The sequence below is a fragment of the Phyllostomus discolor genome, chromosome 8 (assembly GCF_004126475.2).
Source record: "Phyllostomus discolor isolate MPI-MPIP mPhyDis1 chromosome 8, mPhyDis1.pri.v3, whole genome shotgun sequence".
NCBI lineage: Eukaryota > Metazoa > Chordata > Mammalia > Chiroptera > Phyllostomidae > Phyllostomus > Phyllostomus discolor.
The window spans coordinates 48974843-49002731 of NC_040910.2; the positions used below are offsets into that span (position 1 = coordinate 48974843).

A 27889-nucleotide genomic window follows, 5' to 3' on the forward strand; every position below is an offset into this window, starting at 1 on the left:
CTAGAAGCCCCAGGCTGTCTCTTGGCAGCACCTCCAGGGATGACATAGGTGGGAAGAATAGGCCATCCAGGCCCAAGAGAGAAGGTGGAGGCCTGTTTGCACCTGGTGAGGCTGAATGGGGGAGGGTGCTGCTCAGGCCATCTGTATCCCTGGCACCCTGGCTGGCATCGGCCCTGAGCTTGTGGCGCTCTGGCTGGCCCGTGCATGTTGGCCTCACTGCACGCCTGCCCCTGTGGCGCCTGGGGTCGGCAGCTCACCCCCATGGCCATAGTGCTCGGAGGCCGGGCGCTGTTCGCAGGAGGAAACCTGTCTGGGTTGCCTCATGGTGACTGAGTGTCTTGGCAGTGGGGGTGCCCTGAGGTCAGATCCTGGGGGCAGGCCACAGCTGATAACCATTTTGGGTTTCTCTCACATTTTTCCATTTCTTTCTCCCTATTCTGGCTCCCACCCCTCCCCCAGACACCCTTCCAGTCCTCAGGCCTGGACACCAGCCGGACTACCCGGCACCATGGGCTGGTAGACAGAGTGTACCGGGAGCGCGGCCGGCTCGGCTCCCCACACCGCCGGCCCCTGTCAGTGGACAAACATGGACGGCAGATATCCTTTTCACAGAGGACTTGGGTAGGGGGGGCTGGGCCCTGTTGGTGACTACAGGACCCTGAGTTCATCTAACTAATGAAGCTATCAGCTCTGAGGATGGATCGGGGCCTCCCCAGTGGACTTCCCAGTGGACTTCCCAGAGGAGGCAGTGGGGCAAGCTGAAGAGCCTGTGGCTAGATGGGGATTGAGGGACCCAGGGAACAAGGATGCAGAGGTGGCTACTGAAGCATGCAGCCTGTGGTGAGAGTTGGGGAAGGTGACACTGAATCACATTGCACTTGGACTCCTGGCTTGACAGTAGGGCCCAGGAAGGCTGTGAGCAGGGTGACCACATATCAAGGCCATGTTGGTGAACCTCTCCCAAGGCCATGTGGAGGACAGACCAGACAAGGCAGTGGGGCTGAGGGGTCTGAGTCAGACCCAGACAGATCCAAGGGAGACTCCATCTGAACACACAAAACTCCCGTCTGCACCTCAGCCAAGCAGAGAGATGGTCAGGAGTCCCCCCTAACTCAGCCACCTCTTGGTGCTCAGCCAGCCCGCCCCACCCCCCCCAGAGTCTAAGTGCTACTCTGGGACCCCCTGCTTTCTAGAACAGAGAAGCCTGTTCTTTGCTGGTTCTCATTTCCGTGGCTGGGGGAGTCTGACCAGCTGGGCCCCAGACGGAGCCCTCAGGCCCCAAGATCCGCCCATCAGCCGAGAATTAAGAGTCATGACCTGGGTCATCTGAATTAGACTCCCTGCCGCCCCTGTGGGCCCCGGTTTCATGGCTGAGGCCCCTCTTGGAAGGGGTGCAGCCCGCACGTGTGCTCACAGGGGGTGAGTGCTGAGTGCTAGGTGGATAGGGCTGCCCCTGGGGCCACTCACAGCCAGGAAGGAAAGGGCCCCCCCTTCCCGCCCTGCGGCCCCAGCTGTTTGCAGGCTCCCAGTAGCCTGGCCACCAGGTTTCTGGGACTAGGGTGGGGCCTGAGTCAACAGCACCATCCCCTTAACTCACATTCAAGCGGACAGCTGCCCTTATGGTACTGTGTACCTCTCACCACCCTCGGATACCAGCTGGAGAAGGTCAGTGACCCAGAGCCAGCCCCCAGCCCTCTCATTGAAAACAAAACCAAACTTTCATCCTGGTTGTGTTTAGAAGACCAACGTGTGGTCACTTTGAAATGACAAAACTGATTATCCAGGAGTTTCTAGAAATCAGCTCTTTTCTTTTTTAAGCGAAGTTGAGATTATATTGGATAGTCAGTGTTGTAGCCTGCTTTTTTTTATTTAATGCTGTGGTTTCCCACATTGCTAAACGGTCACGAAAATGTGGTTATAAAAGTATTATACATTTATTGTTAGAAGACTAGGAAAATAAATGTACCTAAAAGAGGAAAAAAACACCCATAATGGTATCATTTATAAAGGTCTAAGATAATAATATATATAAATACTTACAATAATACAAGTTGCACACCAATGTGAATATACTTAATGCTACAGAAGTACACACTTCAAAACAATTAAGATGGCTCTGGCTGGTGTGGCTCAGTGGATTGAGAGCTGGCATACAAATCAAAAGGTTTCTGGTTCGATTCCCAGTCAGGGCACATTCCTGGGTTATCAGCCAGGTCCCTGGTTGGGAGTATGCAAGAAGCAACTGATTCATGTATCTCTCCCACATTGCTGTTTCTCTCTCCCTTCCTCTCTCTAATAGTAAATAAATAACATCTTTAAAAATTTTTTTAAATGATTAAAGTGGTAAATTTTATGTTACACATACTTTACCATACACAGAAAATGTGTATGTGTGTATGCAATTTCAGTAAAAAAAGACCAAAAGTAAGCAAACTTAAAAAATATATATATGTATATACCGTAATATGTAATATATTTAATTAAATAACAAATTTCCACCCAACACTTATCATATATCAGACCCTATTCAACCACCACATACACTAACTGATACAAAACACAGCTTTGTGGAATACGTGCTGTCATCCTCCCCATTGTAGAGATAGGAAATTGAGCACAGGGAGGTCAGGACACTTGCTCACAAGACACACAGCTGGTGAGGAGCTAGGACCCCGACTGGTTCCTCACTGCTCAGCTGGCCCTGGCCTGGTCCTTTTTAATTTGCTCTTTTCCCTTAACTAAGTTTCCTTCATGTCACTCTCAGTGTCTGGGACATCCCCATTGGGTGTGTGCGGCCCTTATTCTCACCCCCAGATTGCCGGCTGTGCTGATTGCTGCCTGCCTTTTGCATGTCCACCCAGCTCCCCTTGGTCACCCATAGTATGCTGGGCAGCTGAGGGCTATTTGGAACCCCTCCCTCCAGGCACTTGTTGCTGGAGCAGATTGGGTGACCCTGGCCTGGGGCAGAGGGTAGAGTTGCCAGCAGCATTTGGGCTGATTAGAGCAAGATCCTCCCCTGAGCCATTCCCTCATACCTCCCTTCACACCCAGGGGCTGCCTTCTCTCAGGAGCCTTAAGTCACTACCTCCTTTTCCTGTCTGCCACACCTGGTTTGTAACTGAGTGTCCCAGAGGGTGGGGTTGCTCATTGGTGTATGTCACCAAAGGGGACCCAGTGATGGGCTAGGGCCTGGTAGTACCCATAAAGCTTGGCCACTGTGGGACCGTTGGGCCCCCTCTCCAGAGGGTTTTAGCAGGAAGATTCTGTCCTTTCCCTAAAACTGAGATTGCATGGGGTAGGCAGGGTGGGAGTAGGAGGGGACAGGGACAGGTAGGGATAAGCTACTACAGAGGGACAGCTCTGCTGCAGACAGGCTTTGCACATGGAAACCATGGTCATGGTCACTCCTTTGATTCTTTTGAGAACAATGCTGAGATGCAGCAGCTCACAGAAATGACCTACGACTTATGCCTTGTCCCATCGGGCACGTCCTGGATCACAGGGGGCCAAGACTGCCCTTTATCACTCTTGGGGCCCAGGCTTACTGTCTTTCTCCTCTCCTAGGACCAATTCTGACTCTGCCCTGCACCAGAGCACAATGACACCCACCCAGCCAGAGCCCTTTACGGGTGGGTCCCAGGATGTACACCAGAAAAGAGGTATGGACCGGGCACATGAGTGTCTTTCCTCAGGTCAGGCAAGTCCAGTGGTAGCCCCTGTGCTCCCAGAGATTGCAGCTCATGGGAGGACAGATCTACAAAGGAAGACTCAGTGGATGCTGTGGGAGAAGGGGAAGGGCCCAGGAAATCTTTAGAGATGGCACTATTTGTGTTGGACTTTGAAGAGAGTATAGGAGTTTTCTAGGCAGAGAAGATAGCACCTGCAAATACCTATTGCCTTCTGTTCATGGATTTGTCATAGCCACGCAGCCTGGGAGCCTTTCTTTTAAATGTAGGCAGCAGCAAGGTCAAGCAAAAGGTGCAGTTATCAGTTCACCATCGAGCAGACCAGAGCTAGATGTTCAACTTCAGGTACAGCTTGATCCAGGACTTCACACTGGACCACATCCTGGTTCTGCTGCTCAGAACCCTCCTGCCTTGGCCCCTGGGCCCTTCCTGGCCTTGGTGGATGAGAAAGGGGCTGGTTCCTTCCCAGCTCTTGCCTAGATCCTCCTCTCCAACATGGCCATGTACATAGGCCTGCAGCTTGGCAGGTCTGTGCCCAGGCTCCCAGGCCCTCCTTGGAGCTGAGCATAGGCAGCGTCTCTGGGACCTTCCAGGAGAGCACATGCCATCTTAAAACTGGGACAGCGTCATCCAGAGAGGGGAGCGTGATGCTGTGAGGCCAGCCCCAGGAAACCCCTTAGGGGCCTTACCTGCCCCAAGACACTGAAACCAGAGAATTAATCATGTACAATTAAGGCTCAACTGTTCACTTTTTATTAGCAGCTCACTGGGCAAGCCTATAAATACCAGGGAGATTCTACTGGTAGAAGGATTGTCCACCAGAACTTTACCTCATGTCGGGGGCAGTGCCCTCTTTGCACTCCATCTTTCTGGGACCCTAGCTTATTAAGCAGTGAAGGTGAGATTACAGAAGGAACTGTCTCTGTAATAACAGCATTCTAAATGTTCAGAGGTGACAAGGACACAGTGCCTGGCATTTCCCTCCTGTTCCCTATGCAGGGGTGGGGGGCAGTTCTGAGGTGGCCATCTCCCAAGAATGTGGGCTTTTGGGATAGCCAGGACTCTGTGACTGGGAAAGGGAGCTGCAAACCTTGAATCCCTGGCAGCTCAGAGTCTACTTGGCCTTGGGGTAGGGGTAGATGAGATATGTCACCTGTCCCTATTCCTCTAGGAGGGGCTCAGATAGTGATGGGGTTGGGAGTTAGTATGGCTGTCCCCCACCTCAAGCCTGGCCCCTCCAGGTTTCAGGAAGGAGGAGTTAACCCATCTGGCTCTGTTCATTATGGTTCTATTGCTAGTGAAAAACTGGACCTCCAACAGGCATGAAGAAATTGGGTCTCATCAGGAAAATGTTTAATCTCACTGTTACCAAAAGGTCCAAGCAAAAGGGACTTCAGGCACAGCTGGTTTCATGGCCTCAAATGATGGCCATCCAGTCTCTCAGACCTTCTTTCCCCTCCTCCCCTCTTCTAGGGCTGGCTGGCATTGCAGCTAACTCATGGGCCCAGAGCTACCATGGTGGATCCACCCAACCCAGCTGACACTGAGTGGTGTGACACTGTGCTGATGGCCCAAGAGGGAGAGGCAGGTGTCCACAGGGCAGTGGCTGCTCACAGGAGGCAGGGAGAATTTCTCAGCTGTTCTTTGTAGCCCTAGGCCTCCAAGGTCCAAATTGGCCCCATTAGGAGGCTGAGTCGATATATGTCCTTAGTTCCAGAGCTTAAGTCACAGGGTTCCTGACTTATTTTTTTAAGTTGTTTTTTTAAAAAATGAAACCCTTTTTGTACTTCAGTACAATCCTCAGAAGTCACTGTATGTCAGGGAAATGTCCTGGGTGCCACCAGGGAGCTGCAGAGAGATGCCATTTCTGACTCTCCTCCCCATACCCTACTCCAGTCTTACTGCTAACAGTGCCGGGAATGGAGGAGACCACGTCGGACACAGACAAGAACCTTTCCAAGCAAGCATGGGACACCAAGAAGGTAAGAGCCTACGGGCTTTCCAGAAGCGGTTTCTTTCTTGATCTTTTTTTAAGCACAGCTGGGCAAAGATGATGAAAGAACATACTGAGGGAGCTTCATTCTCCCTAAAGTAAAACCCTAACTCAGATTTGACCACTTGTGTCATTCAATTTAACACGAACACAGGCCTCTTACACTTGTAAAAGCATATAAAGGGTTAAATAAAACCCATGCTTGCTTCTATAGCACATACACTAATATTGGATAGTACAGTGATTGGCATGGGCTCTGCACAGGGATGAGACGAGGACATCACGGGCCCTGCCCGCCCCTGAATGTGGGACTGCCATAAAGAAGGAAAAGGTGGCAAGTGTTGGAGAAACACCCTGACCTCCTGGGAGTGTGAAGAAGGTGGAGAGCCCAGCATCCTGGCGAGACTCCTTTTAACAACTGTGCGAAATGATGCATGCCTCTGGCAGGATATCAGTATAGGGATTTCACTGGATTTGTTTGGGGCAGCTTGGGCACGATGGGTGAATGCTTAATACTGTTTATATGGAATGCTTTTGAAAAGATTCTTTGGAAAGTCATCGTCAAGGTGCTTTGCAAAAATCGGGTAATGAAGCGAGTGTTTACTCCCAGAATTAAGCAGCCGGTGGCCAGGTAGATACTCCTTCCGCCCCAGTTCATCAAGGCCTGCTGGTCACATGCCCCCCTCAGGCGCCCCAGCCACTGCCAGTCAGGAGCTCCCCCCTCACTGGGTGTGTGTGCGGGCTGGCCCAGCCCTCCCCAGTAAACCCACGTTCTTGTCTGCTAATCCCTAAAGAACACATCAGCAGGAGTGTCTACCCGAGGGCTCCAGAGGCAGACAAGAATTAGGGAACGTGACACAGTGGAGCCTCTGTCAGCACCCAGGCTTTGTCCTGTCATGTCTGCTACCATAGGAAGAGAGTTCCCTGCTTTGTCTTTGAACAAGAGTCTAGGGGCTTGGCCCGGAGCCTGCAGATCTCCAGTGGCGATAACATCTCTAGTTTAGAGGAGAACCAGGGTCTTATTGCAGACAGGGTTTCCCTGGGACTGCTTCTCCCAGGCCAGCCTGCAGGGTGGTCAGAGTTCTCGTTCTCAAGTGCTGGAATACTGAGGTCCCCATGGGAGTCACAGTTCTGTGCACCACAGGAAGGAGGGTCAGCTAGGGCAGAGTGGCAGCCTCTTTGTGTTTAGGGCAACCAGTCCAAGCTGCCTCAGGCCTCCCCACATGATGTCCTTTCTGGGGGTGGACAGACAGATGCTGAGCAGAGACAGTCCCTGCCCTGGAGACACCCCTCCTCCCTGCCCTGCTCCAGGAATGTATGAGGGGTTAGCCCTTGCCACCCAGGTTTCCAGTGGGCTGGCTTCAGAGCTAGTAGCTGGAACCCCGGGCATAGCCTTAAAGGGTTGAGATGTAAAGAGCAGGCAGTGTGATCCCCTCTGGATGCCAATTCTGACAAGGCACCACATCAGCCCTGGACCGCGCCACCTTACCAGGCAGACAGGGTGAAGTCGGAGGGGCCACAGGAGACCCTCACTGCTTAACTCTTGGTTTTGCCCCGGGCATGTCTGGGACAGCCCCCCACCCCCACCATCCCACGAGGACATTCTTCATCTGCAAGACTCCCTGGGACTCCATAAACTTGCTTCTCCTTGAGCATCACTAGGCCCTTTTGGGGAGATCAGCTATTCTGTAAGGAAGCTGCCAGCCTCTGCTGTCTTTTCTTCCAGACAGGGTCCAGGCCCAAGTCCTGCGAGGTCCCTGGAATCAAGTAAGTCACAATGGGACCTGCTCTGCATGCCTATGGCCACCAGGGGCTGCTTGGATAACCCCCACCCCGCCCCCGCCCTTTCCCACTGCAAATTCCCAGCTGCTTACTGCAAGTCCAGGCAAGAGGGTTGCCAAGCTGCTGGCGGCCACCCAGCAAGGCTTGCTGTGGAAGATGCTCCCATCTCTTAGACACACCCGGTCCCCAGGCAACAGGATGGCCCTTACCCATCCTGTCCACACGGGGGTAGGCTGCTTTCTAAGGTCTCACTTAGGAAGTGGAGGTTCAGGCTAATGGTTGTTTCTGGAGCATAGCAGCATCTAATCACAGGATGTTATTTTGTGTCTGCTAGGTTTTTTTTGTTGTTGTTATTGTTTTTGCAAACCCCTCCCCACTTCTGTCACAGCTTCTGGGGAACTGGCAGCCACAATTCAAGAGCTCATTCCCCTGTGTCTGGCCTTTTCCTAGCATCTTTCCATCTGCTGACCAGGAAAACGCTACAGCTCTGATCCCTGCCGCTCACAACACTGGGGGTTCCCTGCCCGACCTGACCAACATCCACTTCCCTTCCCCACTCCCAACCCCGCTGGACCCTGAGGAGCCTACCTTCCCCGCTCTCAGCAGTTCCAGCAGCACCGGCAACCTCACTGCCAATCTGACGCACCTGGGCATTGGTGGCACTGGCCAGGGTAAGACTGGGCGGGTGAACACAACTTCTTCCCTGGCAGAGCTCACTGTCTAGCAAGGACAGTGTGTGTGTGTGTGCAAGGACAGTGTGTGTGTGTGTGTGTGTGTGCGCGCGCACACACACACACACACACACACACACACACACACAAAGTAATTGAGAAGGGTCACTTCCAAAATTCTGGGCATTAGGGTGGGAGCAGAGCCCAGCATGGGGGATTGGTGTTACCAGGCTGCCCCAAGGGGAGCAGTGTCCAGGCAGAGGGCATAGCCTGGGAAAATGCCTGCTGGTGGGAAGGTTCATGGTGCCCTGGGGATGGGACAGTGGCTCCAAGAGGTGCTAGGGCTTCAGAGAGTGGGGTGGGCCAGGTTCTCCCTTCCCTTAGCTGAGTGTGAATACATGCTTAGGACTTTTTAGCCTGACTCCCTTCCCAGGCTCCAACTCATTTCTCCCTGGTCATGTCTTCAGGGATGACCCTTGTGGCCCTTGCCCATCTCCATATCTCTTGGCACCACCCCCACCCTGTTTCTCCTAGAGGTTAATAGCACTGTCCCCTGCAGCACAGACCAGGAACCTGGAGGTGTCTTCCTCAATTTGTCTGTCCCCTTGCCCACCCTGCCCCATTGGCATGTCTCATTAGCCCCACCATTAGGACCCAGCCCAACTTGGGCTCTCCTCACTCTTCACAGCCCCCACCTGCTGCCACCCCTCTTTTCCTAGTCCCCATCTCTTCTCCACCCAGAATCGCTGTCAGCCCATGGCCCTCCTCTGCTTGGGGCCTTGCATAGCCCCTCATCGCCTAACCCCTACACCTCTCCTCTCCAGCTGATTACCTCACCTTGGAGCCTTTGCACATGCTCTTCCCCATGGTCCTCTCCTTCCTCTAGGCAGAAGGGGGCCCCTCATCTGTCCCATCTCTGCTGACACCTCCTCCCCTCAGTGAGGCCTTGTGGCCTCTGCTCATACCTTCCATCTGGACTCTCACACAGACTAGCTTTTCTGAACTCACCTTGAGTTACTACTTTGCTCTCACCTATCCCCTGGGCTGGGCCTCTCCTGCAACCCTACTGTGACCTCTGCACCGAGTTAACTGTGGGGTGTGTGGCTTTGCATTCAGGGAGGAGATAGGGTGGCCCCCAGCAGTCCTGGTGGTGGGATGGACAGGAGAGGCCAAGGGGGCCCTTCTGTGAGCCCACAGGTACCAGGACTCGGTGGTTAGTGAGAGCACTACATCATGTTCTCTCCATCCTGCCCAGGGCCACAGAATGGCCAGTCCTCACCTACCTGTTCATCACTTTGAGTATAGCAGGCAGTGCCTCGCAGTGTTTTCTGAGAGAATCACATGCTTAAAGTCATGCTTGCTGCTGTCCTGGGAGAACAGGCCGTCAGGGGGCAGGCAGCACCTGGACCAGGGCAGGGCCCCATCAGATACTCTGCAGAGAGATTTCCAGGGGAAATTGGCTAGCTTGGGAGCCAGGTTGATTTGGGGAGTGGAGGAGAGTCAGTCCTGGCTCTGGTGCCCACATCGCCTGGGAAGGTGGGTATGTTGAGGACAGTGCCGTGTCCCTAGGTTAGACAAGTCAATGGAGGCCAGACGGTGAAGAGAGGGGTGGGACTCCAGCCTGACGATGTTGAGGTTGTGTTCTTTCTACCACACTCCTGGCCCTATGCCTACCCAGACTTAAACAACGGAGCAGAGGGGACCAGCCTGGCTGTGCCCTTCAGGGAAGACTCAAATACAAATGGGCAGATTCAGAGATGTCTGAGACCCATGACCCCTAGAGACCAGTGGGTGGCAGTGCAAGCATTGGCCTGTGCAAAGGAAGAAATGGGAAGGTCAGCTCTGGGGCTGGTGCCCCCCACCTTTCCCTGGCTGGTGCTGGCATTGCAGTTTCCTGGCCCCATTTTTCCCCACTTCTGACTATAGCTCCAGATCATCACCCTTTCCACCCAAGGGTCCTTGGCAGCTCCCCAGCACCCGCCAGGAGCTGTGTACTTCTAATCTGAGCAGAGTCTAAACAAGCACAGGAAAACAAGCATGTATGAAAGCTGCAGACACCGAGTTGGGGGGCAGGTGGAAAGGGACTCTGAGGTGGGGGGGGGAGGGGGCCCAGCCACCTGTTTCCAGTATCTGCCGGTGATATCTGACATGTGTTGGGTTGTTTTCTGACCTGCTGCATCAGCGACTCACCTTGGAGGGGCTTCCCTTTCCAGGCACATTTTAAATCAAGCTGAGCCTCAGCCTCTGGCACATGTGGAAATTGCTCCCACACCCAGCCCTCCCACCAGTCAGAACGTGAGCCTTAGAGGAGGAAGAGGCCTTCCCACCAGGGAGAAAGCGGCTCCTCTTGTCCCCTTCCACATTTGCTAGAGTCGTTTCCCTGACTGTCCACTGGGACCTGGGAGGACAACAGGCCCAGGTCCTCTTTCCTGGCACTGCTCTGCACCCAGCTACCCCCACACTCTGGGCTTACGTGCCTTGGGCCAGGCCCCTGCCACCTAGCCCGTCCTCCTCTGGCAGCTCTCCCTGCCTGCCCAGACTTTTCTTCCAGCTGGCCCCACTCCTTTTCCCAAAGGTGATCCAGGTTGCCAAAAGGAATTCAACAGCAAGGCATTCGTCCACCCTCTCAGCCCCCACGTGAGGCCGGGAGCTCACTCTGCAATCCAACAGAGGATTCAAAAATGCCTCTGCATTCAGGGCAGATGTTAGAAGCTGGCAGCCCAAGTGCCAAATTCAGCCCAATGGTGTATTTTGTCTGGCCCACAACTGTGTGCGTGATGCTTTGAATAGACAGTTAAACATCAGGAGAGTGCATGTAAAAATCTGGATTACTGGCTTCTCTTGAATCAGAAGGCCTAACAGCAGTGGGTCAAGGTCCTATGCCTCAAAATGGGCCAGGGCACTCCTATTTGCCACAGTCCCACCTGTCCCTGTCACCCCACTGTTCCTCTCACTCCTGGCATTTGACTCTGCTACTTACTGAACCCTGACATCGGCTCTCTGGATGTCACATGTTCCTCAGCCTGCTGGACCTATGAAGTATTGAATGCTTAGAGAAGAAGAGGGAACAGCCCAGGGCACCCACTCCAAGTATGCTGTGAGCAGGTGTCTCCTGGACTCCTGTCCGGGCCTCTTGACTGTGCCTCCCTTGGCATCACTGTGTCAAAAGCAGCCTGATTCTGGGGCCCACAGTTGGTGCAGAAATTAGATCCCTGGGCTGTGCCTCAGGAGCATTCAACAGCATCGGGCCCCCACCCCCCCACCCCGAGGTGCTCAGCCAAGATGAGCCACCAGGGCATCCAAGGGGAAGTGCAGGCGTGACTGGGCTCGCCTCACATGGATGACGCAGCAAGCAGCTGCCCTGGACAGAGAGAAAACTGCCCGTCGTCTCCTTCAGTGCATGCTGGGTGCACCCCCCCGGCCTATGAACCTGTCATCATACCTGCTGGAACAAGGTTGATCTGGTGCCCTTGGCAGGATGGGTCCAGCTCTCCTGGGTGAGTTAGGCACCTTCACTGGCCTTGACTGTGGACCAGACTCTCCAGAGCTAGCTCACAACCTCATTAGGGCCTCACAGTTAACTGGCAAGGGTGGCTGGTATCATCTCCACCTCAAAGACAAGGAAACAGAGTCTGAGGAATTAGCCAGGCCCTCAGGGCTCTTCCTGGCATCAGGAGGCCTGTTGCCTCCCTGGCACAGTGCCCCAGGATAACCCGACAGGCCCCAACTGCTGCCACAGTGAACCTGACTCACTCAGCTCCTTCACAACAGATGTATCCGGGGATCAGATTGCTGGGGGAGGAGCCCAAGCAATCTGAAGCAAGGGGAGGGAAGGGGAGGAAGGGGAGGGAAGGGGAGGAAGAGCTCTATCACAAATGAGGGTTTGGGAAGAAGATAAAAAATAACTGAGTTTCTAGGTTATGCATCCCAGCGAGGTTGATGCTTTAGCATGGAGAATACATGGGTGGGGGGAGAAGGACATGGAAGTGAGATGGGAGATAGAGGGGCTTCCGGTTATACAGGTCCAGGGCTGAGAGGAGATCTGGCCTAAGGAGCAGTTATGGAAAGGGACGTGTGCATTGAATGAAGGCCAAAAGAAAACAATGTCAGGCAGGATTGACTTGCTCGAAGCTAACCAAACCCAAGCCAATTTAGGAGAAAAGGATCAATTGTCTCCAGAAGAGAAGAAATGCCAGTGTAGCTACATCCAGGGCTTAGGTGCTGCCTCTCCCATCTCATTCTTCCACTGATCCTTCCTGTTCCAGCCAAAGGATCCCCTCTTACACACACATACAACTCTGGGCTCTCTTCTGGAAGTTCCATCAAAGTCCCAGGGTGGGGTCTCATCAGACCAGCCTGGTGACATGTCCATCCAGGGGTCAACCATGTGGCAGTCCACACCCCTCCTAGAGGGATGACAGGGTCAGCCTGGAGATGTTGGTCCTCATGGGATTCTAGAAGGAGAACAGAGACCACACAGAGGTGGGGGCCCAAAGGTCAGGGTCAGGGTATCAGGACCTTGGAGGAGGAAGATACCCTGAGTTTGATAATCAGGACATGCCCACTGGCTTCTATCTTAGTGATTGAGTTGTCCCTAGCAGGGACTTGTGGGTGTGTGAGTGTTCCTTTGGAGGCCGGAGTCATGCTCACCCTTCCTTTCTTCCAGGGATGAGTACTCCAGGCTCCTCACCACAGCACCGTCCGGCCGGTGTCAGCCCACTGTCCCTGAGCTCGGAAGCACGGCGGCAGCAGGCCCAGCAGGTGTCGCCCACCCTCTCCCCACTGTCACCCATCACTCAGGTGCGAGGGCACAGTGGGGTGGGGGACATCCCAGCTCTGCCTCTCTAGGAGGTCTGCTCCTTCCAGAGGGGCCATAGAAACAGCCCAGCATTTTTGGCTTTTTGTCAACTTTTCAAACACATGGGAAATGCATTGATCAGTAGTTTGGAACCCTGTCTGCCATCACGGGCTATTCTGACATTAGCCCTTTTGGTGTGAGTGAGTATGCTTCATTATGCTCCTCTTTAGGGTCTAATTGAAATTTTCTAAAACAAAATTTTATTTATTTTTACTTTAAAAAAAATTATTGATTGATTTTGAGAGAGAGGAAGGGGGGGGGGAGAGAGAGAGAAACATTGATTTGCTGTTCTGTTTATGCATTCATTGGTTGATTCTTGCATGTGTCCTGATCTAGGATTGAATCCTCAACCTTGGTGTATGGGGATGATGCCCTAGCTAACTGAACTACCTGGTCAGGGCCAAAATAAAATTTTAGACAGTTTTCTTTTTCAATTTACTGTAATTTTGCTTCATCTGCTATTTTGGTGGTTGTGTGTGCCTGGGAATTGGTCTGTTTCATCTAGGTCATGCAGTGAGCTGGTGCACAACTGTTCATAGTAATAGTACTCTCTCATAATCCTTTATTTCTGTAAAGTTAGTAGTAATGTTCCCACTTTCATTTCTGATTTCAGTAATTTGATTCTTCTCTTGTCTACTTAGTCAACTGAGGCTCATAGAATGAGTTAGGAAGTGTTCTCTCTTCTGTTTTTTTGGAAGAGTTTGAGAAGCATTGGTATTCATTCTTTCTGTTGTTGTTAAAGATTTTATTTATTTGTTTTTAGAGAGAGGGGAAGGGAGAGGGAAAGAGAGGGAGAAAAACATCAATGTACAAGAGAAACATCAACCAGTTTGCATGCCCACAGCCAGGGACCTGGCTCACAACCCAGACTTGTGCCCCAACAGGGAATTAAACCAGCAACCTTTCAGGTTGCAGAAAAACGTGCAGCCCACTGAGCTACCCCAGTCAGGGTGGTGTTAATTTTTCTTATGTTTGGTAGAATTCATGGGCAAAGCCCCCCAGGTCCAAGCTTTTATGTTTACTGGGAGGTTTGTGATTACTAACTCAACATCCTTACTTGATACAGGTCTACTCAGATTTTCTATTTTTTCTTGGGTCAGTTTTGGTAGTTTGTGTGTTTCTAGGAATTTGTCCATTTTGTCTATTTTTTTAAATCCCACAGATAATATTTTTGTTTGTTTGTTTGTCTTTTAACATAACCTTGATGGAATCATCCGCTTATAACAAAATCAGGTCATTCCTTCACACGATGCGATGCCCATTCTGGGCCAGGTTCCCCTCTGTGTCTGCTTGTGCAGTGGTCTTGTTTGGGTCAGGGTGCAGACAGAGCCATGCTGGTTTTTGGCAGCTGTGTCATCACTCTCTCCATCTGTGACCCCTGTCCCTTCTCCCCACCCCCCCCCCCTCTCCTAGGCTTGCTTTCCCTTCTGGAAAGTACTTTGTGATCACTAACTACTTATTAGAGGTTAGGCATCTGCCAAGCTCTGGGGCCTGTACTGCCTCCAACACAAGACAGAAGTCCCACCTGTTCCAGGGACTTTCCCCACAGACTCATGATCGTTGGAAACTACTTCTGCTTATTTTTCTTTTTCCAACTCTGAGGAGGTTTGAGCTGATCATCCCCAAGTGGCTATACCAGTACCTTCCTCACCAGTACCCTGTCTGACCTCCCCACATGGGCCAGGCTGCAGGGTGGTTGGGGGGATCCCTTCCCTGCCCAGGGAGCTAGGCACTAGCCACCCACTAGGCTACTGGATTGTCATAGCTGGTGCCTGGCTGCAGCAGGGAAACTTCAGCTCAGAGAGGCCAGCACTTTCTGAGCCTGAGTGAGTGCAGAAGGTTGTGCCACTTCTTCGTGTGTGGTGAGGGTGAAAGTAAGGCTGGTTAGGTATAGGGTGTTGCCGGCTACATTGGATACCCAAGTCCTCTCCAGTTGTAGCCTGACCGTAGCCCTGGGCCAGGCCCTCTCTAGGCTTGTGCTTCCCAGATCCAATGTATGGACATCCCTTTGTTCATCCATCATATCACTGAGCTTGCCAGGCTGTGGGAGCCCCCTGGGGACCAGGTGCTTGTGGCCTGGTCCCCACTGCTGACACCTGAGTCTGATGCCCTACTCTTTCCGCAGGCCATGGCCATGGACGCTCTGTCTCTGGAGCAGCAGCTGCCCTATGCCTTCTTCACCCAGGCAGGCTCCCAGCAGTCGACTCCACCGCAGCCCCAGCCCCCACCACCCCCACCACCTGCATCTCAGCAGCAGCCACCTCCACCGCCTCCCCAGGTGCCCGTTGGCCTCCCCCCAGGCAGCCCTCTGATGCCAAGCGCCAGCCTGACACGGGGGCCCCAGCTGCCCCCACTCACGGTCACAGTACCGTCCTCTCTCCCCCAGCCCCCACCAGACAACCCAGGCCAGCCGCCAATGGGGATCGACATTGCCTCGGTAAGCCTGGGATAGGGTCCTAGGAGCCTGGTTCTGGGGTCATGCAGGAGGAGCCTGGGACTGTGGGATAGTTGGGTGCCCAGGGCCCAAGGATAGTCAGGCACCCAGCTGCATCTGCAGCTGTCTCAGGGCTCCACTTGGAGGCCAGTTTAGCAGGATTTGGGGCTGAAGCAGACGGACACTGCTGGGGGCTGGGTGCCCATTGGAGTTTCTGCCTGGAATTCTCAAGCTGAGGTTGTCACCCCATGTACACACGGGGAAACTAAGGCACAAGCAAGGGTTAGTGCCCTGAACTTTACCCAAGATGTGCTACCCATGTGTGGCCCTTGATACCTGCTCCTCATCCTTTCTATCCAAAAAGGGCCTTTCCTGGAGTCAGGAAGAGCACAGCTCTCAGGGCCTGGGGAAAGGACATCTGGGAGCCAGAGGAGATAGAGGTGAACTTGGAGGGGAGAAGGAGATACAGCACAGAGCCGAGGGCTTCACCGCAGATCCTGAGATCCATCCCCCAGCCCCCGCTTGGGCTGGGGGCTATATCTCCATTATAGGACAGGACCCTGTACCTGAGTCCCAGGGCTCAGACCATGGGACCCGCTTTCCTGGGCTGGGGCATGGGGTGCTGCGGCTCAAACCAGGCCAGGGACTGCAGCTCAGACCATGGAACACCCTAGCTGGGCCGGGCTCAGGGTAACGAGTGCTAGGTTTTTACCCCTGCAATCCTAGAGCCTCCTGACTGTTCAGACCCTGGTGGGAAGGACATGGTCATTACTACCTTTAGCCACATCCAGTGGAGCAGAGACCCATGTGTGGAGCACAGTGCCTTCTCCACTCAACCTCAGCTACCAGCCACAGGACAAATGCTTTCAAAACAGCATGTGCTCTGTGAAGAATAGACCCCCCCCCCTGAGCTGATGGAGCAGGCAGTGTCCTAACAGGAGAGATGCATGTTTCCAAGCTATTCCAGCCCCTTGGTGGGCAGGCACACCCACACATAAGAAAAAAGGTGCCCAAGCCTTTCCTCCAGCATTAACACAGCAGGTGTAGGGGCAGCTGTGATGCTAGGGCTGGCCTGGGCACCCAGTTCCCTAACACCCTCCTGCCGTGGGCCTAGCTTTGAAGCTGGGTGGACGTTGGGGGCCCAGGTATTTGAGCCAGGTATACATATAGCTCCTCCCCAGGCTCCCAGACCAGGAAATACATTGCCCGGCACCATTCAGGGACTGCTGTCTCTGACTCCTGTGGGGCACAGGCAGCCTTCTCTGGAGTTTCTGCAGACTCTCCCAGGCAGGGAGAACATCTTCAGCAAGTGACCACACCTGTGCCACCCACACCTTGTTCATTGAGTTCTCATGCCCCTCCCAGGATCAGCCCCCTTAACACACTGCTCAGAACAGGCCCTTGAGGAAATGGGGAAGACTGAGCATCTATGGGCCCTCGGCTGGCTGCCTGGACCTCAGTGAACAGCAGACTTAGAGAGGTCAGGCAGGGTTTAAATCCAGGGCCTGGTGAGAAGCCAGGGCCCTCTGCTTTTGAACAAGAAAGTGACTACTTCTGTGAGGTCTCTGAAGAGCATGACCTCATCCGGCTTGTTCTAAGCCAGGCCAGTGATAGTGACTGCTTGGTGCTGAGAGCCCTGTTATCAGTGCTACCACCTTGAGGTGGGTGGGACATGCCAGGGACCCACCCGGAGTCAGGATCAAAAGGCAGTGCATGCCTGCCCAGCCCTGGACCATCCCTGCCTGTGAGTGCATGGGTGTGCGTGTGTGTGGGTGTGTGCATATGTATGTGGTGTAGGTGCTTTGAAGCCTGCTGAGTTGAGGTAGACCCCTCCCTTACTCCCCCACAGCCCTCCAGAGCAACTCCATGAGGCTGATTTGCAGGTTCTCTGACTACAGCCCCCACACCCGGGAGCTGGGTGTGGAGGCAGGTCTCCATGGGGCCCCGGGCTCTGGGCCCAGGTCCCCTGCTCGCTGAGGGGTGGGAACTTGGGGGGGGGGCTCAGTGGGGAGCTGGGCTGGGACCTCTGCATCCTGACCCATCTGTCATTGCAGGCCCCGGCTCTGCAGCAGTACCGCACTAGTGCCGGCACCCCAGCCAACCAGTCTCCCACCTCACCTGTCTCCAATCAAGGCTTCTCCCCTGGGAGTTCCCCACAAGTAAGGGATGCTGCCACCCACACCCCAGCCTTGCCTTGCACCCCTGTGCCACTGCTTGCCATTTGTGCCTTGTGCCTCACTTCATCTCATCTTGTCCACTCCACAGGGCTGGGAGGATAAGGCGCTGCCTCTCGTTCCCGCTGCTCCTCCGGTCTGTGCAAGGCCCCGGCTGGGGGTGGTGGGCGCCTCACTCCTGTTAATGATCTTAGTGCCAGCCACCCCTCGGCTCCTCATCCCAGTGGCTGGGAACAGCCCTGAGTGTGCCTCAAATATGCATCCAATAGCCCATGCACATGTCCCCGCCTGCGTCTGCCCACCTGAGGCCTGGTGCCTTAAGGCTTTCAAAAGTAGGGGGTGTTTCCCTTGCTTTGGGCCACAGCTGAGGTGGCAGCCAGCTATGGTGGGGGCACTGACTCTTCAGCCTCCTCCAGTCTCCTATGTCCCTTTGGAAGGTGTGTCCCCCAGGAAGCTTCTCTGAATAGCACTGCAGCCTGTTGGGTCCTTGTCCCCCTCCCACAGATGAGACCGAGGCTGACCCCAGGCCCTAGGCCACAGGCAGGGCTTGACAGTGCCCATCAGATGCAGATTTCCTCCCCATACCCGGCACATCTGGGCCCCAATCTCTGACTTTCACATACTCAGCTCAGTCATAACCACATTCCATTCGGGATGGAATGTTCCATCAGAGAAGAAGAGTGCCCAAAACACTGACATCCGGGCCTGAAACATCTTACTCTAGCAACAGAGCCTCTCAGTCCCCAAAAGGTCACCAAGCTGAAAAACTGCTAGGATCCCCTGCAGTGCCCCAGGCTCTGAGGCCTCTTTCTTGACCAAGAGGTCAAGGGGACCAAATGTAGGAAGTAGAAATAGGATTCTACTTCCTACATAGAACATAGAGAAGAGCTCCAGATAGGACCTGACAGGAGAGACATTGGGCTCCCTTGTCCCTACCTCCCCAGCTCTCAGACACACACCCCAAGCCTGGTTCTTTGTGTTGGGATGGTAGGCATCTGCTCAGAGAGGACTCAAGGCTCCATCTGCTATAGAAGAGGCTCTCCCCAGGTGCTTCCTCCACCATCCACGGCCACTAGGGATCCTGCTGGAACCATTGGGGTGCAGCCTCCTGCTTTGAAGGCAGGCGGGGAGGGTGGCAGTAAGCTTGGGACATGCCAGGCCCCAGCCTAGTGTCCGCACATTCAGTCCATTCACGCCAACTCTGAGCTCTCATTAGCTCTGAGAAGGTGGTCTCGCCGTGTGGTGCTGTGGGACACAGCAGGCTAGAGAAGCTGATCCTGGCAGGGCAAGCAGCTGGGGCCTGACCCGGATGGCAGCCCTTTCCAGGGCCAGTCCCTGAATAGCATCCTCTAATTTGAAGCAGGACAGGAATTTAAGGGTCAAGCAGATTTCTTTCAGGAGAGAGTTGCCTGAACTAAATGGTCCATCCTAGGCAGAGAGTGTGTTCCTGTCATGTCAAGCCCCAGTCTGTGTGTCGGTCCATCTCTCCATCTGTCATGTGCTGGTGAGGGATGCAGGCTGCTCACTCAGGTGTGAGGATGGAGCCATCAGGCTGTCTGACCCCAACGGGAGACAGCAGCTTAGACGGGGAAAGGGCTTGTTCATGGCAACGACTACCAGGCAGAAGGCCGACCTGACTACCCTCTGCAGGTTTGGTCCTCCGGGATGCATTGGTCCCCCGTGCCTCCATGGCCCAGAGAGCATCTCTCCTGGACACAGAGGCCTGGGCAGGTGCCACCCAGCCTCGAGCAGACATACTGGGTCTCAGGCAGCTGGGGTTGTGCTGGCGCACTGCCTCCCTGTTTAATTCTGAGCAGACCTCTTTAGGGCACACCTTCCAGGCCTCCTCATAAGAGAAGCCGTGGCCTGGGGTCCCCTGTGCATACTGGGCCTTCCTGAGGCCAGAGCCACAGGGAAAGGAACAAATGCCCTGGAACAAACCTGCCACCTCCTTTATGGGCAAACACAGCCAAAATCTTCAGCCTGAAGCTGGTGATTTTTAAGTCTTCTCTGGAAATAGGACATTCATTTCCAGGACCCTCCCTGCCCACTGGGGTAGCTATTTGTCCCTTTCTGTTCTCAGCCCGCCAACCACCTGGAGCAGCCAGAGGGTTTGTGGCCAAGCTCTGGCTGGGATGGAGGCCTGAAACTCAATCCTTGGTCGTTGTCAGAGCACATGGGGACCTTTGCAGAACAGGGAGCTCAGAGAAAGGGTTCCAGGGCCTTTGGTCTGTGGAGACATTTGAGAGGATGCATGCTAAACACATCACTTGGGACAACTGGGAATGGCCATGGTGCAGCAGCTTCCATGAGTCACCCTGTCCTGCAGAAGAGACACTAGGGGTCTAGACTGGGGGTGTCTCTCTCCAGGCCTGGTGTTTCGGGTGCAGCCTGGCCATATGCCAGCTGTTCCTCTTACCCCTTCCACATCCTGTGAGGCTCCATCCATCCCACCATCCCAGACCGTATCTCCAGAGTGGGCAAGGACTCCAAGCTCTTTCTGGTGTCCCCATCACATCTGAGGCCCTGTCCTCCCACTCCGTTCCCAGCAGCAGCCCCCATCCTCCTGTCCTGGCCAGCCTTGAACAAGCAGTAATAGGGCCACATGCCTGCCCACGTGCCCTGGGGTCTCAGTAGTAGGCAACCAGGGGCCAACAGGAGAGGGGTTTTCCAAGTGCCTGTCCTGTGTTTGTGTCCATCCTGTCCACATGTGTTTGGCCTGCTGACCTGTCCCATATCTCCCTGGGGGCCCAGCAAAGGTCACCAAGTGCTCATCCCATCCTGAACATTTAAAAAACCTCATGCCTTTGCCCCAGTTACACACTTTCCTCTGGGGCCTGTCAGGTGGGGTTCCTGATACCCACATCCCCTAACCCTTCATCTTCTGTCTGACAGAAAGGAGGTCACCCTCACCTGTACTCAAGGAGAGGAGATGGGGTTGGTGCTTTGGGAGATGTCATGGTACAGAGCCCCCTGCCTCCCCAGAAGCAGACAGTGGAAAGAAGCAGGCATCCTGAGACGGGGGAGCACCAACTCAGAGTGGGTCCTCCTGGGAGCCCTGGAATAGCCGCCATAGGCCTCCCTCCCTTGAGCATCCTCCAGGAGGTCTCAGGGCCTCCCTGCGGGCTCAACCAGCCTGTGGGAGGCCCCCCACAGCAGCCCCCATCCCCCACCCCAGTCTTGGCGACTGTGATGACAGCAGGCCTCTCTTCTATCTGCAGCACTCTTCCAACCTGGGCAGCGTGTTTGGGGACTCGTACTATGAGCAGCAGATGGCAGCCAGGCAGGCCAATGCTCTGTCCCACCAGGTGAGCGGGCGCCCGGGCCACAGTGCCCCCAGCAAATGCTTGCCCGGACCCCGCCCGCCCTCAGGCGTGAGCTCTACCCCCTGTCTCCAGGCAGTGGAGCATGGTGCCACCTTTGCCTCCCCTGGCATCTGCACCTTGTGTGGCAGTGGATGCCAGCAGAGATTGGCACTTGGTGTGGTCCATGCACGTGGGTTTGTGGGAGGTCAAGCTGGCTTTGTGTGGAGGCCAGGATCAGGCGCACAGGCACAGGAGGGGTTGGCCACTGCCTGGAGTTGGTCACTCACCCATCCACTCATTTATCCATCCATCCACTTACTCATTCATCCAGCAAGCCCTGAGGGTTAGGAGAGGGTGATACCCCAGAGCAGAGGGACTCACGTGGGTAGTCCTTGAGGGTGGGCGTGAGCACAGCACTGGGTGTCCTGCAGAGGACGTGCTCCTGGCAGCCTCAGGCAGGCCAGCCCCCAACACCCAGTGCTTGGCGGCCAGCCTCACACCCTGTATCCCCTCCCAGCTGGAACAATTCAACATGATGGAGACTGCCATCAGCTCCAGCAGTCTGTACAGCCCAGGCTCTACACTCAACTACTCGCAGGCGGCCATGATGGGCCTGACAGGCAGCCATGGGAGCCTGCCAGATGCACAGCAGCTGGGCTATCCCAGCCACAGCAGCATCCCCAACATCATTCTCACAGGTGAGGCTCCATGCATGGTGTCCGGGGCAGGGGTCTCAGTCTTGGTGTTCCTGCAGAGCTGGCAACTGCCATAGGCCTTGGCCCTGCAGGAGACAGAACCCTGCCCTGCAGGGTAAGTCAGGACATGACTGAGGTGTTCCTGCCTTTGGTGTGGCCCCAAGGAGGCCAGACCACCCTCCAACCTTGACTCACTGCTGAGCTGTAGACAGGCCAGGCGGACACACACCTGGACCCTACACCAGGGATACAGCGCCCTGTGCTCAGAGCAAGAACTAGACAGTCAGTCGCCCAGTCCCATGCCTGCCACCCAGACACCTGAGCCCTGTTAGCTGAGTGTACTGGGGATGTAGGTGAGCAGGGTACTGTTGTGCAGCTAATAGACATATAACAGCTTGCACGCGGTGCAGTGCTTCCAGTGGCCTGAGCACAGTGCCCAGGCACAGGGGGGTGTGCACAGCATGTGTGAGGAAGTCCTGCTCCATGCAGCACAGAGCCCAGACCTCTGAGGCCCTCCCATCCTCCCTGCCCCCAGCTTCCTCCCAAAGGTTCTGGGTTTTGCTGAAGAAGGAAGCAATTTCCTTATAAGCCAGGGCTATTATGGGTTGAGGGGGACACTGCCTGGTGGTCCCCACTCACATATTCAGGATGGAGGGGTCTATGCCTAGAGCCCCTCAAGGCCTAAACCCCCAGTTGCAGACCCAATATTCCTCCTCTCCCTGAGGGTGCGTCAGATGCCTGAGGAGGACCAAGTGCCCCTGATGACCCCAACAGTCCAGAAAGATGGGGACTTTCATACTGGTTTTGGATGGGGAAACAGGCTCAGAGACTCCCCACAAGTAGAAGTAGTAGTCCAGGTTTAACCTGGGTCTCTGTAGAGGAAGCAGACCTCCTCCAAGCCTAAGGGAGGTACCTCGATGCACACACCCCAGCCTGCATCTCTGACATGGTGTCTGGAGCTGGATCGTTCTCTGGGTGCGGCTGTCCTGTGCACTGTGGACTGTTCAGCAGCACCCCTGGTCTCCACCCGCATGATGTCAGTAGCACCCCTTCCCCAGTCATGACGATTAAAAACAACCCCAGACACGGCCAGTATCCCCTGGAAGGCAGATCCCCAGTGAGCATCCCTGGGGTAGCCCAAGCACTCTTCCCTGAGCAGGGGGTGGGGAACCAAGAATGAACTGACTTTTGTGTCCCCCCTCCCTCCAGTGACAGGAGAGTCCCCTCCCAGCCTCTCTAAAGAACTGACCAGCACACTGGCCGGGGTCGGCGATGTCAGCTTCGACTCTGACAGCCAGTTTCCCCTGGACGAACTCAAGATTGACCCCCTGACCCTGGACGGACTGCACATGCTCAATGACCCTGACATGGTCCTGGCCGACCCAGCCACTGAGGACACCTTCCGGATGGACCGTCTGTGAGTGCAGTCCCAGCACTCCATCACCCAGCCCCGGCTCCGTCACCCCGCTGGTCAGTGGTCCCAACGGAGTCTCCCTGAGCCCAGGGACTGCACACACTGTCCCTGTAAACGGCCGAGCTTGTGATTCTGAGCTTGCAATGCCGCCAAGCACCCCCTGCCCCCCTCGGCTGTCCATCTCCTGTGGGAGGCTGTGAGCTGCCTCCTTGGACTCCCCCTGCGCACACTCTTTCTCCTCCCACCCCAGGCCCTGAGCCATCAGTTCCTGTAAGATGCAGCAAGCGTGTTGGGCAGGGCTACAGGCCTGGGGGCACCAGGGCCTGGTCCACGCTGTGGTGGGCGGGTGTGCATTTCCGACTGTTGTCCAGCTCTCACTGCCTTCCTTTGTCCCGGGTCCTGCCGACACCTGCCACCCCCAGGTCATGGTTAGGTAGAGAGCCAGCCCCACCCCCCTGCCAAAGGAAGAGGGCGCCAGAGAGAGGGACAGACCCAACGCAAAATAAACACTATTTTGATTGCTTTTATATTTCTGAGCACACAGGACGCTAGAGCCCTTTCCCATAGGGGTGGATACAAAGGTGTAAACTGAACAGCTAGATCTTCCCAGCCCCCTCCTGCCTCGCCTGCCCCCCACTCCAGGTCCCTCTGGGGCTGCCTCTGCCAGGGGTCCCCTGGCCAGGATGACAGGGCCTGCCAGGGAACATATGTGGAGTCGGGTCATTTCTGGGAGGTGATAGGACTTGCTTTCCTCTTTCTATCTCTGCACTGTGGCCACTGTTACTGTTATTTACAGACAGGGGTGGTCAGGGCATTTTTGTTAGATTTTTTTGTTGTTTCTTTTGGTTGGTTATTTCTGTTTTGGCTGTAGACAAGTAGCTGACTACTTCAAGCCAACACTTGCCGGAGAGCATCTTTTTATTCCAGAAATCCTGTTATACATTGTTTAAAGCTGACCAGAAGCAGTCTACAATCTGAACTGTGACCCTGGCCTCTTTAGTTTCACCTCAAGTTATTTCAAAACAGAAGGGCTGAGTGGCTGCCCAGCCCAGTTAAGGGTGGGTTGTGTCAGGCAGGGGACTCTGGCAGAAGCTGGAGTGGCTGGAGGTGCCTCTGCTTCTGGCCACGTACCAGACTCCTGGGAAGGAGCCACTGCTCTCAGTAAGGGTCTTGAGAAGACCTGGCTCTCTGCCTGGCCCTGTTGAGGGTGCCCACCAGTACTCGGTGACGGGTGTCCGGACCCTGAGACTGGCAGCAGCTGTGGCCCCTCTGCCCCCAGATGCCACAGACGAGGTTGTCTCTCACCCCACCCTGAGAAAACCGACACTCATCCCCTCCGGCCGCTTCCTGTGTAGCTCCTCCTGGGAGGGCTGGGTTTGGAGGGCAACGAACAGTGTTCTTTTAGCGGTAGGTTTCTGGGTGCTTGCTTCTCAGAGTGCCTTGGTAGGCAGAGGTGACCCTCCCTCTGACCTCCAGGCCCTTCGAGGGGTGGCGGGCTGGCTTTGTTTTCTGTCAGCTGCTTGAGCAGGAGCCTCCGTTTTAGTCCCGAAGTTGCATCTTGACTTGCTCCTCCGCCTGCAGTTGGGCCGACACTTCTGCCTGGTGTGTCTTTCTGTGGTGTTGCGGCCGCCTTCCTGCCTGGGCCTTGGGAGCCCTCACCTCTGTGTATGGAAGCTGGGTTTGATCCTAGCAGTTGTCCTTCCCTCTTGCTCCTTGGCCAGGCTGTTAGCACGTATCAGCTGGGTGGCCACATGTGTGGGAAGTCCCCCCTCTTCAATCACTTGGCCCTGCCTCTGCTGTCTGGGCTGGGGGAGCACCTTGTCAGTCCATCCGGGTCCGGGCCTGTCCTCTTACTGTGGTGGGGACTGGGGGTAGAGATGGGGACTTTTTTTAAAGAACATCTACATGTACATAAAAGAGTTTGGTTACCATTAGACTTGTATGTAGAACTTTTTTAAAATGGCCTTAATAAAATTACAAGCAACCTTCCTGGATGCAATTTTCAAGCAAGGCATTGGGGATCCAGTGAGGGAGCCTTGTCAGCCCACGCTTCCCATCTGTTCAGTGCCAGTTCTGGGTGCAGATGGGCAGGAGAGACCAGCGGCCTCTGCCTGTGAGAGGCACAGGTGCAGAGCTATCCTGGGCTGGGGGTGCGAGGCCACCAGGAGCTAGAGGCCAGGCATCCCCATGTCTTCCTGGGCCTTGGGAGGCCTCCCGGGGTCTGCAACAGGGAATTTTGTTTTTTTATTAAATATCACTTCTCTACTAACTATTCTTGAGTTGCCAAGACTTTCTGAGTCAAGACAGCGTAAGGGAATCAGTCCTTTGACTTGTGATGTGAAAAATACTGTGATTTCAGGCAAGCTGTGCCATGAGGGGCGGGCCTGGGCCTGTGTCCTGTATATAGACCTGCCACCCATGTCCTACTCACGAGCTCAGGGCAAGCCTGGACTTCAAACCTGGACACTGGGTCCACATGGACAGGCTCAGAGGCCAGCCCGGCTGTCCCCCCGCCACACCCCCACTGAGTGCTCCCAGCTTTAGCCGAGCCACCTCAGCTTGTGCAGACCTTTCCCCGGGGGGGCTTGAGCTACCAAGCCTGTGCCCACTGCCTCAGTTTACCCTCTGCCCTTCAAATCAAGGGCTGTAAGTTTGCTCCCTCATGCGGCTTGTGGGCTGAGGATGGAGACCAGGGTCAGCGCCTTTCTGTGTCCTCCAGAGAAGAGGGCTGTGCCCAGGGCTGACTGGAGGAGAAGGCGGGCTCTCGCTGGGGTCACAGCCCCATCACAGGTACCCATGCTGACCTCCCCTCCATGCCCTTACAGGGGGAAGACAGGCAGCGCTGTTGGAGCGTCCTGCAGCCCCCTTCCCTTGACACTTCTGGGCAGAAGGGTGAGTGCCAGCCTCTTGGTGGCAGAGGGAACTGAGACCCTCAGTGGAAAGCTCAGGGGATGGGTTCCCAACTTTTCCCCTCAGCAAAATTTGGGAACCCACAGCCAACACATCCAAAAGCTGGTGAAGCCACAGCAGAAGCAGCCCTAACTGGGGTGGGTCCAGCTCTGCCACTGTAGGTCACAGGGCTTGCTGGGACCAGCCTCTGGGGGCTGGGATGTGTGCTTCGGATCTTTCCCCAAGTGAAGCCTCTCTGTGCTGTTCTCTGCTCTTGGGTTTTCAGAGTGAAGGAGGGTTCTGAGTGATTAATGTGTTTGACCCAATTTTTATCTGCTGAGCTCCTGGAAGGATGCCCAGAGGGGTGGTCTGTTGTGAGGCCTGTGCGTCACAGTGGGGTAGGTGAGGTCACCTCTGTCAAATGAGATGCTGCATGGAGGGCAAGGGACTCCATGTCCATTCATGCATCCTGCCAGGGGTAGATATCCAGTATGGGGCCCCCCCCAGTCTGTTGGGCCTCCTGGGTCTGATGAGTACCCATGAGCGACTTTCACTAAGGGGCCTCCAGGACCCTGAGCTGGTTTGTAACCAAATACCCTTCCAAATCCCCTGCCTGCCGAACTCAGCTTTCTGCATTTCCACAGGAGGCACCCCCTCTCCGATGTGGGATGTGTGTGTAAAGTCTGGAGGCACTGGGGTGCTAACAAAGGAGCTCCTGGGTTCTGATAAAGCCCAGTGTAGGACTGAGGTACAGGGGCCACAAGACTAAGGGTACTGGGCACCCTGGTCCTGGCCCATTGCTCCTGCAGGTGGCATTCCAGGTGAGGAGGTCTGTGGCTACTGAGTCCTCCCCACGTGGCCTGCAGAGCTGGGGGAAGACTCAGTGCCTCGCCGACTCTGGGAGGCTTGCCTGGAGTAAGTAGGCAGCTGGGTCTATTTCTGCACCCATTCTCTTGGGACCCTGGGCGCCCACCTCCTGGAGTCTCACAGTACAGATGTAACTAGGGGCCCTGGTGACATACCTTCAGGAGTACTGGCCGAGTGGGGCTCCTGCCCCTCATTACCCTTTTCTTGCCACAGGCAACTGGCCACTCCCAAGCAGAGGGAGGTAGGGCAACCTGCACCCCCAGGCTGGACACTGGGCTACTCCTCCTGAGGGCATGGAGAGCAGAAACAGGACCCTTGTGACTGGGGCCTAAGTTTCCCTCCTGTCACTGGCTCAGACCCATGAGTCTCAGGGTCCCTCCCAGAGTGAGGGGCAGGGGTTGGACATCAGGGTGATGCTGGCTGCAAATGGCTCCCTCTGCCTTCCACACTCCTGGCCAGTCCCAACAGCCCATCCAAGGAGCCAGGGACATGTGGCATGTGCCCGGGCAGGAGGGGAGTGTTGCCTCCATCTCACAGGGTTGTGGGATTTGGGACAAATGATGCCCAGTTCACCCTAGCCTGTCATTTCTGACCTCTTGCCCACTGGGACAAGGGGACACTGCCATAGCCTCCCCCACAAGGTCCCGGGAGGGAAGGCTTTGGCAGCCGAGGTCCATTGCCCCCCATCTGCTCCCCCCCAGGAACTGCCCCCAAGGGGCTGGGTGGCACCTCTAATATATGCAAACCCATCAGTCTGAGCCCTACCCCACTTGTGTCCCTCTGTTGCCAGGCTGGCTCTGCCCCCCCCAGCATGTACACTCTGCTGTGGATGTCCCATGGGCCGTGCGTGTGGGTGCCCGTGGCGGGCTGGGGCGGGCGGCTCAGGGTGCACTCAGCCGGCCCCTGCCTGTCCTCTGGCGTGGACGCTTTTGTCTTTGTACCTTTGCATCCTTTGTAATGAAACCTAATAAAAACCCAATGTTTTCGTCTCTGCCTCCTCCCCTTTTTTCCTGCCCCCGTTCTCCACCTTAGAGATGAAACACGGGTGTCACAGGTACACCTGGCAGAGCCACACAAAAGCACATGTGAATGTGGACACACAGACCTGCTCCCCTTACCAC

General features: G+C 55.2%; 1 protein-coding gene across 7 annotated transcripts in view; it reads left to right on the forward strand.

Annotated features, from left to right (window-relative positions):
• Positions 1 to 27759, forward strand: part of CRTC1 (CREB regulated transcription coactivator 1) — a 59902-nt gene extending 32143 nt beyond the window's left edge. For 2 of the 7 annotated variants that reach the window (XM_036032607.1, XM_036032609.1), the window contains 13 exons: positions 460 to 597; positions 1604 to 1665; positions 3565 to 3659; positions 5583 to 5668; positions 7406 to 7446; positions 7912 to 8132; positions 12799 to 12932; positions 15116 to 15268; positions 15377 to 15427; positions 17479 to 17583; positions 20820 to 20906; positions 21421 to 21601; positions 22808 to 27759. In XM_036032607.1, coding sequence (XP_035888500.1) covers positions 460 to 597; positions 1604 to 1665; positions 3565 to 3659; positions 5583 to 5668; positions 7406 to 7446; positions 7912 to 8132; positions 12799 to 12932; positions 15116 to 15268; positions 15377 to 15427; positions 17479 to 17583; positions 20820 to 20906; positions 21421 to 21601; positions 22808 to 23019 — 1566 coding nt within the window. In that variant the 3' untranslated portion in view covers positions 23020 to 27759. Of the gene's footprint in view, positions 1 to 459; positions 598 to 1603; positions 1666 to 3564; positions 3660 to 5582; positions 5669 to 7405; positions 7447 to 7911; positions 8133 to 12798; positions 12933 to 15115; positions 15428 to 17478; positions 17584 to 20819; positions 20907 to 21420; positions 21602 to 22807 lie in introns of all 7 variants that reach the window. The other 5 variants (XM_036032604.1, XM_036032605.1, XM_036032606.1 and 2 more) reach the window with 3 other exon arrangements.
• Positions 27760 to 27889: the final 130 nt, after the last annotated feature.